Source organism: Grus americana, chromosome 2, assembly GCF_028858705.1.
Source record: "Grus americana isolate bGruAme1 chromosome 2, bGruAme1.mat, whole genome shotgun sequence".
Classification (NCBI taxonomy): domain Eukaryota; kingdom Metazoa; phylum Chordata; class Aves; order Gruiformes; family Gruidae; genus Grus; species Grus americana.
Genome location: NC_072853.1, coordinates 158,962,836 through 158,983,539, shown reverse-complemented (window position 1 = coordinate 158,983,539; position 20,704 = coordinate 158,962,836). Strand labels below are relative to the sequence as shown.

The 20,704-nt window shown below is 42.6% G+C and overlaps 1 protein-coding gene across 2 annotated transcripts in view; it reads right to left on the bottom strand.

The window, feature by feature from the left end:
* Positions 1–8,631: 8,631 nt before the first annotated feature.
* The window catches only part of PTPRN2 (protein tyrosine phosphatase receptor type N2), a 665,329-nt gene continuing 653,256 nt past the window's right edge, over positions 8,632–20,704 (bottom strand). For both annotated transcript variants that reach the window (XM_054817056.1, XM_054817058.1), the window contains 2 exons: positions 15,766–15,839; positions 8,632–10,405 (listed from right to left, as the gene is read on the bottom strand). In XM_054817056.1, the coding sequence (XP_054673031.1) occupies positions 10,334–10,405; positions 15,766–15,839 (146 nt within the window). In that variant the 3' untranslated portion in view covers positions 8,632–10,333. The remainder of the gene's footprint in view (positions 10,406–15,765; positions 15,840–20,704) is intronic.

The following is a 20,704-nucleotide window of genomic DNA, read 5'->3' as shown; positions in this document are numbered from 1 at the left end:
GTCTGGTGGCTCTTTGCAATCGAAGTATATGGGATGGGCGGAAATGTAATTCATTTCAAATGAATCCCATAGATCCCAGATTGTCACTTCAGCCTCTTGTTGTGGTTTAACCCCAGCTGGCAACTAAGCCCCATGCAGCCACTTCCTCACTCTTCCCCCGGTGGGATGGGGGGAGAATTAGAAGCGTAAAAATGAGAAAACTCATGGGTTGTGATAAAAACAGTTTAATAATTGGGAAAAAAATGTAAGGAAAAGGAAAATATCAAAGAGAGAGAAATAAAACCCAAGAAAGACAAGGGATGCAAATGAAAACAATTGCTTACCACCAATCAACCGATGCCCAGCCAGTCCCCAAGCAGCATTGTTGTCCCCCAACCTCACCTATAGTTTTACTGCTGAGCATGACATCATATGGTATGGGATATCCCTTTAGTCAGCTGGGGTCAGCTGTCCCGGCTATGTCCCCTCCCAACTCCTTGTGCACCCCCAGCTACTGGCTGGTGGGGTGGGGTGAGAAGCAGAGAAGGCCTTGGCTCTGTGTGAGCGCTGCTCAGCAGTAACAAAAACATCCCTGGGTCATCAACACTGGTTGCAGCACAAATTCAAAGCACAGCCCCATGCTAGCTACTATGAAGAAAATAAACTCTATCCCAGTCAAAACCTGCACACTTCTATAATATCTTTTTTAAAAAAAAAAAAAAAAAGTGGGCTCTACTTAGAATGAACAGTAGAACAGATAAAAAAATCAATGCTAAAGACCTTCTGTTCTGTAAGGAACATCTCGTTGAGTCATGTCACTTACCCAGCTCCTTCAACCATGCATGGCTAGACACACCAGATGTTAAATTAATCTCCCTTTTCAAAAAGAGATATGTGTTCCTGCTCATGGAAACAAATCTATAAATAATCAAAAGGTAATTCTGGAAAAAGTGGTGGTTTGTTTTTCCCCTTCAGCCACTCATTAGAGCACTGGTTTCCTTTCAGCCTCAGATTGCAAAGCTCTGGGTCCACTTTGGCTTCTGCCCAACAGATTAGGTGTAGCATCAGTGACACCGCAAGAACTGGTCTTGCTCATGCTCACTCTCTATCGTAATATCCATACGCAGGAACAAACATTTCTAACTTGAACAACAGAAATGAAATCTACTGGAAAATGGAGCAGATTTCCTGCATGAAGGAAATGGATGCCACATTTAGAAACAAGTGCTACTAGAACACTGCTGTTCACTAGGGGTTTTTTTTACATTAACTCAAGAGTCTAAATACCATGGTTTTGGCCACTTTTCCCCTCTTGTGCTGGAAAGTAACCGTGCCTATGCTCCCACACAATGCTGTCACTGGCTGTGAGGTCCACAAAGCCCCTAAGTGCTACCCAGCATAAAGGCCACTCTCCAGTTGTGCCCTGCTGCAGTCATCGCTGCATCTCGTGCCTGGGCTTGGGTGTGCACGCTCAAGCAACGCTGTCTGCCCACCTTGAATCCAGTATTGATGGATGTACAAACAGGTATAATGAGGGTTTTCAAAAGCTGCTGCCAGTTTGGGAGTGGTGGGTTATATCTGGGAAACTACTGTCCTGTGAAATTCCCTCCCATACCTCGAATTTCAGTAGAAGCTACAGAATCCAACTGGTAGACGCATGATGTGGGATTCAGTTCCCTGAATGTAGGCACCCAACGTCACTTGAGGCACCTCAGGAGATTTAGCCACGGGCATAGGGCTGGCAAACAAAACACAAGACTTCAGACTCTCAGCCATTTGGCATGAGCGCGGGAGGCTAGGCAGGATCTCCACGGCATCTGCAGGGACATCGAACACTTAAAACAAGCACTGAATCCTGCCCAGAGGGTGGGATTCAGCTCATGGGTTAAGACACTTAAATGTAAATGCCTTCATGTGTGCTACATGCCTGAGCGTCCACTACAGTAAATGACAACCTTGTCGATGGAGCCTAGAGATGGATTTGGCTGTCCAAGTGTAGGCGTCTCCTTTTGGGAAGCTAACTAGCAATCAATCTGCGTCAAGGGAAATTTCAATTAGGTTTTGAAAATGTATTTTTCACAAAGAGGACTCAGAGGAATCTGCATCTCTGCAGATACTCAAAACTCATCTGGAAACGACCCTGAGCGATGTGCTTTAAGTGCTGTGTTGAGTGGGGGGTTGGACTAGCTAAGCTGCAGAGCTCCATTTCAAAGTCCATTCAGTAGCTCTCCACTGACTCCAGAAGGATACCAAAGCCGTTTTAGTGTCTTACTGTATAAGCTGCATCCACCCCCTCACATCTAGATCCTAAATAGCTGATGGTGTAAAGGGGAGGGAGAAGCAACATGGCTTTTGCAAGGGGAAGTCATGTCCCAAAAGCCTACTAAGAGGCTTTGAAGGAATCAGTGAGCACGTTGATGTGGGTGACTTACTTCCTATCATGTATTTGGCTTTCCTAAAAGCATTTGGCAAAGGCTGTCTCATGAAAGGTTCTTACAGAAACTGAGCTGCCGTGGGATTAGGGGGAAGTTCGTTTGTGGATTAATGAGTGGTTAAAAGATAAGAAACAGGCTGTGAAGAAAGGGAGAGTTTTTTCAGTGGTGGTGACTCCCCAATACAAACAATGTGAAAAAGGAGGAGGTGATAGTGTGGTGGCAGAGCGTGGATGACACGTATTATCTAGGGTTGTAAAAACAAAAGTAACTGTGAAGTGTCATGGAGACATCTTGTGATAATGCAGGACTGTGAAGATGGCAGACGAAATCACTGATGATAAACATAAAGTAGCACACAACATGAAATAAATCCCTAACAATAAAGACATAGTGATGACCTCTGGGCAAGCTATTGCCCTGAAGAGAAGGGTTTGTATTGCTGCAAATTTGGTCTGCGAATGCCAGCTCAGTGCTCAACAGTGGAGACGGGCAATGGAGTGTTAGAAATTCCAAAGAAAAAAAAAAAAGAAGAAAACATCACTAGGTGACAGTGAACCACAGCCTGGCCCCCAGGTACTTCAGAGCAGGCGTAGCAGAAACAGAAATGGAAAAGGTAGGGTGAGGGGTAGCAAAGGTGATCAAAGGCACGGGACAACTTCTGTAGGAGGAGAAATGAGTCTTCAGTGTGGAAGAGGAAAAACTGAGGAGGAATAGGATAAGGAGGTCTATAAATTCATGGTGTACAAAATCAGAAATTACTTCCCTTTATCTCACAAGTGATCCAATGCAGTTATGAAGGAATGGGTTTACAGTATCAAAAGGAAATGCTTTTCTACCTAATGCGTAGTTAAACTTTGGAACTGTTTCAGGGTGTGGGGTGAATAGGATGAGTCACCTGTACAGTAGACATCCAAACTAGATCAGATAAATCACACCTTAAAAAATGCTTATTTTCCTTCATTGACTGCAAAGGAAACTCATGATGAGCAGCTCGTCTGTAGAAGTCCATGCAAAAGCTACTCAGAGGTTGGTTAAGATGAATCTCACCTCTAACCGCTGCTGGAAAAGATAGAGTAACAAATTCCTGTGTCTTTGAAAACTGTAGCCAAAGCTCCTGCAGGAAAAAAAATCTGGTGCAGGGCAAATACATCAGTCATATAACGCAAAACTTAGTTTAAGTCTGTATCTCCCAGAATGGTCATCCATGTAGAGCATTTGGTTTTTTGTGTATTGCTGATTTACCTGCGTGTGGGGGATAACTGGTGCATTCTCAAGGGAAGAAATTAATTTTTGGCTTAACTCCACTGCAGTGAGAATAATTTCCCCAAGGAATCAGTTGTCTCAAGCACACAATGTGCCGGCCCTATCACTAAACCAAGAATAAACACAGCCTACTGGTTACCCCTCCCCGTGGGTGTATAGTTCTTTGTATTTGCTCAGCATGCAAAACAGAAATACCAATCCCATCACTCCTGAAGTTTTACAACAAGTTCTAAAAGTAAAACCCTGAGAAACTTTGACCAACTTGAAAAGTTCCTGGGTTTTATACTGTGCGAGGGACTGCAGTAGTTCAGCTGGGAGCAGAAGCAAGTCTCTCCTTTCGCGCTGGCACCAAGCGGGGCAGCAGACGGGCAGCTCTTTCCTCCGCTGCCCCAGTTTGCTGAGTCCTCTTTCCTCCTGCTTCCCCAAAAACGTGAACATCTCAGGCTCGGAGGAGGTGTGTTACCACCCCATGGGTTGTGCAACATGAGTATTTAGGTGTGCCGAGGATGCTGTGGCCAGGCTGGCACCAGGAGCTCCTGCATGCTGCTGCTGGGATTCACGCTCCCGATACTGCTAGCCGATGCTCCAACCCAGCTCTTTCCCGAGCCCTACCAGAAGCCAATACCCAGTCTGCCGTACTGATAATGAGCTGGAGCCATAAATACGAACCCAAGAGTAACAGCAACAAAAAGCAATGCCCCTTGGCAGCAGCTGAGACACTAGCCTGCAGCCGGAGCGCTGCAGAGAGCGAGGCCGTGTGTATCTGTGCAGCACGAAGCAAAAGCAAGCGCTGGCCGCATGAATCAATGTATGCACAACTGATGGCTTCCATGTTTGCCCAGAAGATACATAATGCTCCAGTAGTTATACAGTTAAATGTATTCCTCTTTTTGTCCTCCATCTGATGTTACCAGAGGCTTCAGAAAGCTATCTTGGAGATGAAAGACCTCCTAAATTACACCACCAGGAAAATAGCTATAATGGTGCATATATTTTCCTTCCAAGATGAAAGTCACCTTCTTACACTGAGAAAGGCGTAGATATTAAAACACGCAACTACATAAACAAGGTTAAAGAATGTAAAATGTGATTCTTCTGATAGGAAGGGAGTGAGCTGGACCAGGATGGTTTCTACCTTTCTATTTACATTTTTCTAGTTATTTCCAGGTAAGCGGCAAACTATTTTAAGTCTTCTTCAAAACACAAGTTAAATTTTAACACACAATACAGGACCATGAAAATTGCCACACTAGGGCTGTCTAATCCTAAAGACTGCCTCTGATAACAGCTAACAATGGATATTTCATGGACAGATACAAACCTTCATATAATGGACAGTGCTTATGGGAAAATTGCTTCCTATCACCCAGGGAAAAGACTGGTTATTTTATGCTGTGCTTATGTGGGAACCTTACACTTTTATTCCTCTTAACCTTATTTAATATAACAGTGAGTATTTTCCATTACCCATTCAAATCCTTCTATGAATCCTGCTACTATTTTAAAACTATAAATCCTTGGGCAGCCCATACGACACATTATGTGATGCTCTGATCCACCACCATTTCCTCCCCAAAAACATTTTCCCGCCTTTAATTTTCCTGCAAGAGGGTATCATCTATTCCATTTGTTAACTTGTACACTACGTGACACATGCTATAGGCCAAATTTTTTCACGTCCCGGTTGTACAAGGAGGGTCGCTGAAATTTAGTCATTTTTTTTGCCTGCTTCGCTTTCTGGTCTGAACACAGGAGTCTGCCTCGATGGCGGCGTTGGAAGCCGCGACATTCCCGGCCGCACACCCAAGCCAGAGGTGGCTGCAGCCTCTTATGCTCAGAGCAGATTAAACACGGACCTCAAAGCCGTCAGCAGGACGCTGGTGCCCCTTTTGTCAGCCCCGCGTGCCCACCTCGGATATTCAGAATCCAGCTCTCCAGCAACGGGGGGAGGTTCCGCTCCCACCCCCAAATAAAAGCCAAGCACCAGCTGGTAATGCTGTATTCACGGTACCGTACTCCACAGACAATGTGACTTTATTCACAAATATGATTTTTACAGAGGTAGAACAAAATACTTTGTATAATCTTTTTTTTTTTTAAACTATATACATATAAAGAATATAATAGAATGACAAGAAAGAAAAGGTTGTAAACAAAACAATATTATGCCATCAAATACAGTACAAACAGCATGCAAGAACAGCTTCAAATGAAATCTTGCTGGTGTAACTTTGTTTTATTTCTAATGTGGTAAATGAAGAGTAGTAAAGAGTCATGCTCTAATTGGATTGAATATGCCACAGCTCTGCAATTTTGTTTTAATTATTTTTTTTTCTTTTACAATAAACCAACAGGATAGCTTTCTTTTCACTGTGGTGGGGAATGCTTTTGTAATGCCCAATGTAATCTTAACCGAAAAATATAATAATCAAATCTACAAAGTGTACTCTCATTTAAAAAGCAAAACCATAGAAACTGTACAGTTTTAAAAAGCGAATTATCTCAACTGCTTCTTAAGAGAATTTTCTAAACAAAGAATAAAATATGCAGAATAAAAATCAGGAGAGCTATTGTTCTGTAACAAAGCTAATCAAATACTTGTTTTCTATTCCAATAAACAGGGTTTTTTTAATTAATGACTATTCTGGAAATTATGAAGTGGGCTGGGTTTTATTAATGTTCCACTTGACTAATAAAGCATGAACTCCTTACAGGTACTATAGCTGTCATTCCCTTGGGGATGGATGGAGATTGGTTCTGCATGCATGCTAGAGACAGGAACGAGGTTTAGTCATTGGTGTAGATTTAAAAAATATTTTAAATGTTTTAAATGTTTAGTAGCGTCTATAAAAATAATCTTGCTTGTTTTGCTATTGGATTGAGATTTGGATATGGGATTTTCTGCTGAAATTCCTTCTTGGCCTCACAGTTGCCAAGGACTTCTGCTGGATGTTACCTGGGATGCACCAGGTCCCACAGACGATGGTCAAGAGCAATAGTTAGAGCTCACACCTGAAACACGTGAAGCCAACAGCAAACCCCGCACTGTTTCCCTTGTGGCTAGGGCTGAACCTTGAGGATCTAGGCTTTGGGGAACAACGCTGTCCTGTCCCTCCGTCCCTCCGAATCCCACCCCGTGTGCTGGGAAGGGTGACTGTGCTGTTACTCCTATGAACTATCAATACTGGTGACAACCACCTCTCCATCCTTCATGGCTGCACCCGCTGGGACTACATGAGCGTGGAGTCTGGTCCCAGTCACTGGTGCCAGGCTCGGGGTCAGCAGCCATGCTTGGTGCTGTTCCCATGGGAAAATGGGGTTTTGTCCCTCTGCCACAGGCTTAGACCGTTCAGGATGTGAGCTCTGGGGTTAAATCGCCCTCCTGCAGCTCCCCCGCTAAATGTCATTTAAAGATTCAACCACACAAACAGCACCTATAGACTCAATTTGTCTTTATCAGGAACATGAGGATGGTCAATATTAAGCACATGCTGTTTATGGCTACATGTCAGGCACCAGCCCAAGCTTCAATCGCAATCCGTTTACTAAAGACCAAGCAGAATATTGAACAGGGAAGGGCTGTGGGTCTCATCTGACTCTGGGCTCTCAGGTGATCCTGGCTTCCAGGAAGAAGCTCAACTCAACCTGCCAGTGAACACGGGGCAGGTCCCACGTCCAGCGCAAGTGGCCGGGGGTGGCCTGAACAACATCCTTTGCCAAATCACAAGGATTCACTGCACAACTGCAGTGAAAAGGGTAAAGAAATTCCTGCCCTGCATGAGACATTCATCTCTGTGGCTTCATCCATGGCTTTGGCATCTTCCCGGGAAATGGATTGTCAAACCCCTCCGGATCGCCCTGGTACAACTGAAACCTGCATTTCACTAATAGGTCCTGAAGCAAATTATCACCCCCAGAAGTAGGGCATTTATTGAGAGGTGTAAATAATATGCTACCTGCACAGATGAAATACTCTGCATGACAGTTTACAGTCAACAGAATAAGGCTGGCACCTCTTTGTGGAAGAACTGTACAAAACACGGCTGAAATAACAGGATTGTCAATGACATTCAGTGGGATATACTCCAACCCTCTGAGTAAGACTGCATCTTTCTGTTGTGTAAACTGGTCTACAAGTATGAATAAAACAATATATCCCTGCCCCATTAGCCTTGGGGAAGATTAATGCCCTCTAATCTACGCTAAATAAACTCTGAAGCATGAAGACCAATATTTAAGTCCTACACTCAGCTGCTTGCGAATGAATAGGGATCACCCTGAAATCGCTATTATGAAATGCAAATATTTGCAAAAGAACAATTAAAAAATATTCCTGAAGTGCAAACGAAAGGCTCGTCAGCCATGTTTGTGGTATGCACAGCGACGGTCAGAAGGCGAACGCTAATGAATCCCAGGGCAGAAACCTGTGCTAAACACCTATTAGCCAGTAGGCAATGGCACAGCATCTTGCACGGGGAAATAATTCTACCCGATAATCAGAGGGCTTGGCTTAGGATGCCCTAATTTTGATTCTTTGGACAGTTTGTTTGGATATAACTACCTGTAGTTTCAGAAAGCTGCAGTACATGGCTCACAGTAAATCTACTTCAAACACTTGCTGATACTGCTCAAACTGATCTCATCTGCCCTGATCTGCAATTTCGTGTTAGCTAAAGTAATAAAAGAATCCTGTTAAACCTAAATTATCAAATGAAAAAGGCAATTTTCTCATTCATACTCCATTAGTTTTTTTAGTTATTGCTAGGAAAGCTCTAAAATGCTTAGGCCATAAAATAAACATGTGGCTTAATGTACAGTATGTGTACTTAAGAGGATGATGGCATCTGCAGTAACTGCTCTGTACTGCCATAGTAATGGGATGCACAAATTAAGCAACAGCACATACCAAGTAAAGCATACAAAAATGTATGGCGAAAAGTAACAAGCCTTCTGCTTTTTTTTTTTTATATAACTCTTTAATTGCTAAAAAGAAGAAATCACCAATAGCCACACCTACAACACAAAATTGCAACATGGTTGATTTTGATAGATGCCTGTTACCTCTGTGCCAGCAAAACTCTACGATATTGTATCTTTAACATTTCACTGATTAGAAGTTTATAAAAGCTTCCCCTTCCCAAATTAAATTCAAAGATATATTTTCCAGTGCTGAAGTCATACAATTAGCCTAATATGGTTTCAAGCACACAACACTGTTAAGATTTTGGAAAAAAACCACCCCAAAATTCTTAAATGACGGAGATGTAGGAGAACATATGAAAAAGCATCCAACTATTCACTTTTGAAAATGAAATTAAGAGCCTAGATCACTTAGGAACCTTTGATAATTTTACTCTCCGGCCCCTCATTCAAACATATCAGAGTACCTTCTATCAGCAATTTCAATTCCTGTAGAACAGTACCACAACTAAACCTGTGAATTCACGTAAGCAAGATTGCATAACCAAACCATTTACAGACATATTTTAGCATTACTTTGCAACAGTAGGCATTAGGGTTTTGAGAACACAAGAATCTCTGAAATTCAACCCATGTGCTTCTTTATCCCTTAATGGTTAGTTGAAACAGCTATCATTCAGAACAAGGAGCGAGCAGAGCCTCTGCAGAAAGGTGCAATGAACGTCTGGATCAGACAAACCCGATGAGAATCATAAAATGCGGATTGGAGATTTCTCCTTCAGCCAGGCTTTTACAGAAATATATTTTCCTGGCTAAAAAGGATGGCACAGCACAGTTTTACAGAGGGAAATGCAAAAATATAAAGAGGAGAGTCTCATTTTCTTCCTCAGTAATCCCATAAAATCAACAATCTCTTTCCATAACAGCTCCGGACATTTACCTGACTGCTGACAGGGCCCTTCCCCATCACCTGAGCTGAGTCTAGGCTCTCCTTTTCCGCGCTGTCAGTGGTAGGTACACGGTCAGAGTTGTGCTCGTTATCCCCTGGGTTCCCATTAATGTGACCAACTTGTTCTCCCCAGTTGCAACAACTGTGCAGGCCTATTTACTTATAGTTCAGATTTTCATCCATTCATGGCACAAAGCTGAAAAGTAAACAACAGTTAAGAAACCATCCGCCTGCCAAAGCCCAGCACGAGAAGGTGCAGGCTCTCTTTGCCAGAGCCTGGACCTGTGTTTACTCACACCCTCGGCGCTGTTTCGTGCTCTTGCTCGGCATTGTATAGGAACAATCCCCATCCTCTTCAGGCCCCCCACTCTTATTCAGCCTTTGAGAAGTTACAAAATATAACAGAACACTGTTTTCTGAGACTATATTGACTGCACTAATTACCTACAATACTGTATATTTGCTATTAAGAACATGAATGTGTGCTTTCAAAGTGTGACATTCAGGGCTTTGAGGATGTGAAAGGAATTAGATGGATTGTTCTGTCACTTAATCCGAGGCTTCAATGTACTCTTAAAAATCTGTTTAAAACCCCAAAAAACAGACTACACATTTTAACTGTTGAACTTTTACCAGCTAAAGGAGTTTGTAAGGACCCTATCACTATGTGGTTACAACAGAAGATACACAGTTAAGTCAGGTCATGGTTTCCAAGAACATTCACAGGGACTGAGGATGAGGAAAACGAGGGACGTATCCTGCGGGAACCTTCGGGAGACTGAGCCGCTCACTGGGGAAGTGCCTTGAGTATTGCATTCACCTCCTCTGCAACCGCCGTCAAAGCAAACTCAAACTGCTCCTGCAGAGAGAACAAACGCATACTCTGAATAATAAAACAAAACACTTTCCAAAAGCCTGGCGCACTGTTCTGCAGCCAAGCATCCTCAAGACGTTGTTAAAAATATGAATATGCAGGAAGAACTGTACACTGCAACAGAAAGGAACAAAATGTTCTGGGATTATTGATGCCATATAACATGTTTGACAGCATCTTGAAGCCGGAGTCATTTTAATGGAGAAAAATGTTGGTGGCAGAAACTAAGCTATTGGGACACAATGATGTATTGCAATTGCGTGGTCGGAAGGGTTTGGGACTAGTTGATCACCCGTCATTTCCTTCTGACACAGAGATGGAAACTTGTTAACATAATTGAGATATGAAATAGGTGAGATGCTGCAAAGCAGAGCCTTTGGCTTTTCTCAGGACTGCTTCTAGTTGAAATCAGCTAGAATAAATATCCCCTCACCTTCTATCTATTCCATAAAACAGTATCTGCTTTTTGGTTTACCTGTTATTGTCCTTTTTCAGCCTTCCTTTTTAATGGCCTTTCTGCACCCACAAATTACCTAACAATGTTTAGACCACTTCAATTTAATAAATACGTGGGAAGGCTTTTCTCTGCTATTAATTCATTGTAAGCATAAATCCAGAATTACTAACAGGCTTCTGCACTGGGTTGCCAGAGGTGTGAAGGACACAGCCATGAATGGCCACCTCATCTATGTGTGACCCTAACACACTCCTGAACTGTGTAGTCCCACAGGATGAAAGAGCTTTACTTCCTCAAGGTTAACCAGTGTTATATTTTCTAAGAACGTAATTCTTCTCAGAAATTTAGCTTACTGAAATATCCGACAGGATGACTTGGTGTTTGCAACTTTTCAGATGTGAAAAGAAATGTGGGCAGTTTACTCAGAATATGGGCAAATGAAGGACACCAGACAAGGACTGTGGAGAAGTTTCTGGATTTTCTGTAAGTACTACAGTGGTTTAAGCCAGCCAGGATCAAAAGTCATTGAAGAACCAACTCTGAGAATGGAGGTCTGAGATGCATCCTGCAAAGTACCCTGAGACCACTGCTGGGATACTACCTGTGTCTCCAATTAGGAAATTGGTGGTCTGGTAGGTACCTCCAGCCCCTCAGTTTGCCCTGCCAGGCGCTGTGCGGGATGGCTGCTCGTATGTACGCAGCAGTGGTGGATGGCTGCAGAACACAGCCAGTCCCAAAAGGTGATTACTGGACTGGTAGCATTAATTTTCCACAGTGTTTCGCTTTACTGCAGAAATCTGCAGGAAGGATGAAAGAACAAACCACAGATGTGTAACTCATAGATCAGAAAGACGGCTGACTTCTAATTCCTGCAATTTGGTGCCAGTCTTCTCTGCCTTGTCTTGCCCCACTGCAGAGTCATCTCCCATGTGGAGATGCCTCAGAAAGAAGTAATGATGGCACAGTTCCTGAGCAGAAAAAGAAGAACAAAACTCAGAATAATTTCTCAGACACACTGACATTCAAGAATTTTGCTGTCTGCTTGCTGCTGTCAAAGTGGCAACCTTGTACATTTGCTGGACTGAAGCCAATAGTTTTTAATCAGACATCAATTCACCCTAAAGAGTAAGACTCATCATCATTAGGAACAGAAAATGCTGCATATGCCCGCCTATGCTTCCCCGGACTCCCCAAGGTCTCTGCAATTAAAGAAAAGACTGGAAATGCTGGTGGCCACCCTGGAGCATCAGCTGTATTTTAACTGGAGTTAACTCGTTGAATGTGTGAGAAGAGCTGGAGGGCAGTGGAAGCAGAGGGCATTCATCTGGACAGACTGGTCCAGGACCAAACCGAGTGACTGTAGCAGCTCAAAAAGCTTCAGGAAATTTGGGCTGATGTACAAGAAGTGCTTGCCTCTGGGAAAAAAGAGCCTTGACAGGAAGAGTCATCAGCTGCTGGACCCCATCAGGGCAGCCCTGCGAGGTGAGAGACCTGTGGAGCAGCCTGGGCAGGGTGGAAGATCCTGGGGCTGGCAGGAGAGGGGCAAAGCGGGTGCTCAGACGTGAGCAGGACAGCTGGTCCCCATCGCTGCCAGTCCTTGGAGCACGGGGAACACAACAGAAGAGGCTGATCTGAGCATGATGGGGTTGACACGGTGATGCAGCCAAGTTTCAGAGATGTGCAGATGCCTCTTCCAAGATGTGGGCGTCCATTCGGAAGAAAGGAAGCTGCCCATGGTAATGAGGCTACCTAATGTGCTCTTCATCTGAGTATTTTATAGTCAGGAAGAGCTTGAAAGATCGGGGACTACAATACTTTAATATTAGTCCCATTCCTGAAAATAACATATTACTCTAAAGTTATTCACTGAGCAAATCTGCCCTTTAACTTTGTTGGTCCGAGATGTGTTCACCTTATTGTGAAGATCTGTCAGGCTGGAGACCATCTGAGCTGCGAGTGCCTTTACCCCTCACGGAGGGGTACCCCCCACATGAGCACAGGGCGTCATTGCTCTCGCCCGAGGACCGTGGACTGATCAACATGAACTCCAAAGTTCAGACATGGATTTTGGAGACAAGTTCAAGTGGAGGCCACCAGCTAACATTAGGTGTGACCCTAAATTACCGAGGCAAAACAACTTACAAAGTATAATCTTTACAGCCAGAGCTCAAAGCTGGCTGTGAAACGCTGCAGTAAAGGGGACAGTGAGCAGACACACGAGATGTGCGAGGACTCGGTCTTTCTGGGATGGCGCAGCTGAGCTCTTCCCCCTCCTTCCTTCTGCATAATACGCAGAGGTGAAATGCAGATAGTGCAGCTTCCATTGATGTGTATCACCCCCTCCAAAGACAAGCCTTTACGCATCTCCCACACCTTTCCATGAGAACAATCACAGATCAAATTAATTGCAGTAATTTTTAAAGGAGCTCAGTTTGTTGTTTTGCACAGCTACACTGTCATTCACACATGCTATTCGCATATACAGGATTGACTGGAGATGAATTTTAACATCTAGCTGTGCCTAGAAAACAGAGCTGGACAGGTATTTTGTAGTGTCAGTGCAGAGGTGACAAGAATATATTTAATAAAAAATAGTAAGCTATATCAAGTCTACAAATAAAAATTCCCAGGAAAACAAACTGAGTACATGTAACATATGCGACACAATAAGGAACCTTAGCTAAATATTTTAGATTGTGAGAGGAAAGATATAGAAGGAGAGAGGAAAAAAAGGAAATATATATTTTTCCCATCACAGAGAATACGCTTCCTCCTTCATTGCTTTTTCCTCTCACGTGTGGCATATCAATTCTATTTTATGATTCCCCTGAAAAAAACCAACAAAACCATGAACCCTGTATTATGTTTCTCAGAAATGCAGAATGTCGTTATGATAATTTCATTACCATTTATTATATACAGTGCTTCTGAATTAAAGATCCCTTCCAGAAGACAAAATGTTGCAAACAAATCTTTCACATGCTTATTGAAAATGTGGAGCGCTGCCTGCTGGAAACGCAATAACATTGCTGAAGTACGTTGGTGTTTATTTTGCCTAGGGATATTCTGTAATTGGCATTTCTAACCTGACTTTTAATCCATTGTTTTAAATTACTCCAAGAGTCTAATATTCCTCATTTGTATTCAGTTGGGAAAGCACAGGGGTTTGTTTAAATCCATCAGAAAAATTCTCTGGGGATCGTGCATTGCTAGCATGTAACCAGATATTTATAATTTGCAAGACATTAGCTTGAATAAGTGATTTGGGTGGTTTTGAGAAAATGACAATGATGGAAGAAGGAGCAAGAGGAGAGATAAGCAATATCCTGAGAAAATTTTTCATCCTGGATGAAAACACAGGATACATTTCTTTTCTGGAGCTCTTCCACAGAAATGTTTGGAGGGGAAAAACATGTCTTGAGCGAGATTTTCGTGGGACCTGGGTGAGTATTTCTGCTAAGTAAGAGAAGTTGTTTACATAATTCTTTGGTTCTGGAGCTATGTTTTTCTTATGTTGAAGTTAACAAGCTGTAATTTCTCTGCCCTCAGAGCAAAACTGGAATCTGAGCTCTATATTTCTACAGAGCTGCCATATATTTTGGATGCATTTACAGAGTAGTTCAGGACTTGCATCTTTCCTCACAGTAAATATATATGACACTGGATATTGTGTGCTATACGCATTTTTTTCCCAGTCTGAATAATCAAAGCAGAAGAAAGCTTTGTGCAATTTTATGTCTTACTTGCAGATAAAGATTAGTTAGCTTTGACTGGCTCATCTTTATTCTTCATGCACTTATTTAATTGGTAAATAATAATTAACATCCCCCCAACTGTTCTCCAGCACCACTTCTCCTAGTATTAGTGGGAAGATAAAATGATTGGGAAGAGATTCAAGAAAAGCTATGAACCAATGATTCCCATTTATTTCACCTTTGTCCCTCAGCAATTTCAGCTCCCTAAATGCTGCAGACTTTCCTATCAGTTCCAGCTTGGCAAGACAGAGTGCTATCACGTTGCTCTCGTTACTCAGTTTGGGCTATTCGATCTTATTCAATATTTTACAATGTCATGTACGGATTTATTTGGTCTCCATGTCATGAATGAGTTTCTTTATTGTCATATTTGCAGCTCTTAACTTGCAGCAAATAACCCAAAATATCATTCCACACATCACTGAAATTGTTAACAGTAGAAAGTTTCATTTCTAATTTAAGGGATTGCACTCACACCATCAACCATCTTTAAAAGTTCCACACTGTGGAAAAATTTCAAAACTATTACAACTGACAGGAACCACAGAGTAAGATGCTCACCTCACCAAGGGGTACAAATATAGTCACCATGCTACATCCATAAAGGACGTGGCTTTAGGCACGGTGTAAGCTCTTCTGTTCAAAGATGCTAAAAATGACTCGATTTCTTACAAAACTACATTTCCTTTAATTCAAAACCTTATTTTTCAGAAAACAAATCAAATGCAGCAGTTACATTCTCTTTAATGACTTGAAGCTTTTAAGAAAATATTACATGCACAGTTAAGCACAGATTCTCTAAGAAAATAATCCATATTTCAGGATGAAAGCAAGAACATTCTTTCAAATGCACATTTTCTTTAGTAAGCTATAGATTGTTGTCTTGACTGCCCTTCATATATGGTAATCAAGATAGATGTTGGAGATGTTACAAGAAAGAGCAGTAAACACCAAAGAAAGTAGCCGAGATAAATCTTCAGCATAAATAAACCTCAGTTGGTAGGGAGCCAAACAGAGTAATCAGCAAGCGACCTGCGTTAAATTAGGTCATACCCTCTCTCTTCTGTCATGAAAACAACTACTGTGAAAGACCTTTAATGTATTTAAAATCCCAGTGGATTTACTGACAGTACCTTTGTCTGGACCATGCCTGGTCTCTGGTCCCTCAAGTGCTCCAGGGTAGCAGCAATATCAATCTCTTTAGCACCTGCAACAAACCACAAATTGGGCTGAGTTCAGAGCACAAGATAATCCATGCTGCATCTGTCAATCTCTTGCTATCGGGTTCCCTTTGGGCTAACAGTCCAATTGAAAATTATTACATCCATCTCTCAGCAGACTTGGCAGGCAGCTGCAATTTTTGTGTTCATATAGAAAAATAAGAGGTTGGGGCAGCTTTTATTAACATTAATTCAAGAAAAGCCAGAGAAAAACAAATTCTTGAAAATGCCTCTGCACCTCGAGCAGAATATATTTTGCAGAACCTAAGGGTCCATCGTGTCAATGCCGCCGAGTGCCCCTTTGTCACTTCTAAGAGTATGCACTGAATTAAGGGCCTGAACCACACGAAGATTTATGTTGTTAACACAAGACTGAGGTGAACTTTTGTCACCTGCAGCTGAGATCCAGAAAAGCTGTCTGTGGCTCCCTAGTTCAGGACCTGCCAGACCATCTCACTGCACGATCACCGTTTCAGCTGGAAAATCCATGGCATTTTCTTTAGGTTTTATGTTGGATGTCTGGACATCGCTGCCGTGTAGTGATTGGCAGCACCGGGATGCAGAAAACGGGCACGCGGAGCCTAACTCTTGTGGGGACTGGCTCCCTTCCTCTCTGCAAATGGAGGTGCTCTCTTTTCTACCATGATCTGTGGAGAGCAAAGCAAGTCCTTGTGCCTCTCACCTTATAACCCAGAGCCTAGAGAACCAAAGGGGACACGGTTGATGCAGATTTCCTCCTTAATTTTCTCCAGTTTGAGATGTTTCAAAACCATCCTCCTCATTTTCCTTAAGTGCCTAATCAGATACATGTTTTTTGAAGGCATTGAGAGGAAATTAGGATCCTGTTAGTCCCTGTATGAACTCCAAGAGTAGAAGCCCAGTTGAAAGCCCTTTGAGCTGAGAAATTCAGTTGTCTCTCTCACATCTGTCCCCTTCTGCATCTTGCAGGAACATCACACAGCACCAAAGCATCGGGCAGACGGTCACCCGGGCCCAAGTGTGACTGTCCCATCTCCGCTCCCCTATCCCCTGCTGCCCTGGATGTTCATACATTCTTCTGGGGCAGTCGTGGGGCTGCAGCCTCTGAAGCTTAGGAAGATGCTGACCTCAGGTTTCCCTGCTTTTGTACATCAACTTTTATCATTAGCTGGTTTATCAAGGACGGGGATCAGCTACAATTCTGAAATCTGCTCCATTTTAAAAGATACTCAATGGTGTGCTCTGAAGAAGATCGTGGCCCTGTGATGCGCAATTTGACAATTGATTCCTATTGCTTGGCCCTAGGAGTCTCCTGGCCCAGCCTTTGCCAATCAGGACTTCCTTCTGGGGGAGTTTAAATCTCTCCAACTATTCCCAGGGGTCTCAGTGCCAAATTCGGTAGCCACGCACCTAATGTGTTGCTGCTGCAATAGCTCACTTGTACACATCTAGAACGTATACTTGTTTAGTTCCCAGGACTGGATTTGGGGTATTGGACCCAATGCTTACCACTCTTCTTACAACTCTTGTAATTTAAGGGCTTAAATCTAACTGTAATTAGGTTCATGTCAATGTAAACATCATGCACCTCCTCATTTACCCAACTGAACTTTACAACTCAGGCCCATCTTTTAAAAAATTCAGAAAAGCAACTAATAGTAAATGATTTAACTTGGTTTCCTTTGATAAAATACATGAGAAAATATTTAAAAATAACATCAGCTTTAGAAGAATAATTGATTTGCAATATGTTCTTCATATTGATAAAAATACATTCTTCAGCTATATCAGAAATTGAATTCATTCAGTAAATGTAACAGTGACAACTTAGAAAAGGCATCTGACAGATATTTTTGCTAATTACCATGGGTTGGGGCATTGTACGGCTTCTGCTTCCTCCCCCCCTCCCTGCACTGTACAGGAATTTACAGGGATGAGCTTTGGAAAAAAATAGAAAGTTTTATTTTAAAATAAAAACCCCCAACCTCCTTACAACAGAGCAAAGCGATACATACTCACACGTGCTGTAAAGTCTGATAACAGTGACAGTAATTATACCTTAAGTCTGTTGCAGATTTTGCAGTGGCAGTACATCTGGCAAGCATCATGAAGGTGCACTCTTTGTAAACCCTCGCAATGGTGTGACACAGTAGCTCATTTCAGTGTTTAGTCTCACTCGTGCATGTGCAATTAGGTGGGAATTTCCTATTCCACCACAGACGTCCATGGGAGCAGAGTTGTGCGAGTGCCGCACAGGCTTTACAGCCGTACTTGTGGCCTCATTAGATTACCAGGAATTAAAATGCCCCAGTAGCATCCTGGCTCAACGTAAGAGGAATTTTGTTTTTCAGAAATTAAGATACGAGAAAAATTTAAGACACCAACATCCATGGATGAGGTTAACCATAGTCCTGAGCTGGCCTCCCAGGTGTGCTGCAAGGATGAACCTGGAGATCCTCCCGGCAGAGCTGGCAAGCTGAAGTGCCACATGGGCTTCCCATGGCCGCAAACATGTACGTCCCCCCTCGAGTGAGGGATGGGCTTGATTTGAAACTGCTCTAGCCTCAGGCCAACTCAGTAGCATATTAGGTGCAGGGAAAAGGTTCATGACAAGACCTAAGAACACTCTTTAATGGCCAGATGGGCTTCTGAGCTTCCCTTTGAAAGAGTTAATTCCTCCATTTCTGTGATGCAGATTGCAGGCATTTACTAGCGGACTGATGCTTGCTTTTTTATCATCATTAATGGAATGACATGCCTAATAGTATGAACAACGCCTGATTATAAAATCCTGATTTAGCAAAACAGCAAAGCATATGCTTGCACTGGAACACAGGAATAGTCCTAGTGGGCCAGTGTGCTTAATGGGAAACTTGTTTTGAAATGTTTTATCAATAGAAATCCCTGAAACATCAGTTTTTACTGATCAGTGTCCCCCAGCCCATGGTTTGTGATCAGTACATCATCACAAGCACTTTTGATGTCCTCAGCCACAGGTAATTAAAAGGAAAAGGACAGCAAAATATGATTTTGCCAAAAGCATGTGCCTTGTTCAGAGGCCGGGGGGTTAGAGGCGAGGTGAAGCAGAGGCACAGGTTGGTTTGCTACCTCCTTTCTTCTCATTTCTGAATGCCTCTGACACTATGGTGATGTGAACTACCTAAGTGCCTAGAGAGGCTGGTCAACAGAACTTAGTGTTGCAAAGATGGGCAGCTGTTTTGCAAGAAAAATATCTTGGAAAAAGAAAATTCACAGGAAAAAGGATGAAATCAATGGCATAGGATAAAGCCAGCATGACTTGTTTCCTCTCTACATGAGCAAACCTCTCTTCCTCCCCCGCATCCACCACTACACGTTCTGCATCTATTCCCTTACTGTGCCTAAAACAAATGAGTTTAAATATATATTGCTAGTCCACTATTAAATCTCATTTTGTGACGAGGGCTTTTTTTCTGTTCAAACTTATGCTAGATTGCTGTTACATTATGTAAATTCAGCTCTGAATTCCACTGATGTGTGCAACGATAGTCTGTAGAAAGTTCTCCAGTGACAGAGACGGACAAAGGAAGAGATTTTTCAAGACACAGAGGGAGGTCTGAACCCAACCTGCATTCACAGGTGACAGGAACTCAGTGTTTAACTGCAGCGTGAGCTTTCAACTCCCTTTGGAATTATTTTGTTGAAATATGACACAAATTCAACATCATCTTCACCACGCTGAGGCTTTTTCTTTAATCTGAGGGTACAACAGTATGGCATAACATTCTACAGTACCCAGTAATACTTTATTTATGCTTTTGAGCCATTTCAGGTGACAAAAAATACAGCATATGCTACATGACATTGGGAGAGAGGGATATTGCATCTAAGGACATTAGGGTCAACTCATGCTTTTACTGAGATGGCTGCAAAATATCCAGACACTGCTAAGGTATTTGAAACATTGCTTATCTGGAAAGCCCACATACAAACTAAATTTGATGCTGTGGTTTAGAGTCAAAGTGGGAAGAATTTGACGCAATGATTCCAAGGATACCCCGTTACTGGAAGGGTTAAAAATGCTAGGCTGGAGAGCACTGATAATTGAGAAAGAGAACACAAAGTGTGTCGAAAGGGCAGTATTTTCCATCTTTTCTCCCCACCAATATGTATCTGTCTGCTTAACAGTGCTACTGGTTTCAGAAAATAAAGAAGGGGGTAAAAGAGGGAGCGTTTAAAGAATAAAGAACTGCCTTTTCACCTTTCGACTGTATTTTACTCTGTAGGAGATAAATTTGGTTTCTGTTTGTGACAGGTTCCTTTTTCACATTGCATTTCATTGCTTGTTTCAAATGAACGTACAAATGTAACTTAGTGTGAGACTGAGCTAATGTTGCACCGGCAGTATTGTGAAAAATGACTGTGCAATGGTTTTTTTTTTTTACACAGAACATGCATTTGTAGTAATTCACTGTGAGCCACATACGACCAGCCTTCCCCCTGCCCTCAGCAGCTCAGCGAGCTAGCTGAGTAAATACCTCCGCGAGCACTTCCACACCAGTGCAAGGCAGATTTTAACTTCAGTAATTAACTATCATCATCTTCCTGAAGGCTTGAAGCATTCACAGTGAGTGCACAACAACCCACATCAGGAACATTAACTGGATAAACTAAAAGAAAACAAGAGAAGATGCAAGCCGAATGATATTTTGCCCCCAAGGAGAGAAGCGGTTTCTGAAGTTTAGGGTCATATCCTTTTCAACCCTTTCTCTCCCCGTAGGCACCGATGCAGGATGCGTGCTGGCACTTAACAGCTGGTGCTCCTGATTAGCGGATCTCAAGGGGTTAAAGTGTTTGCCCTTAGATGGTTGCATAAGTGGAGTATCCAGCATGT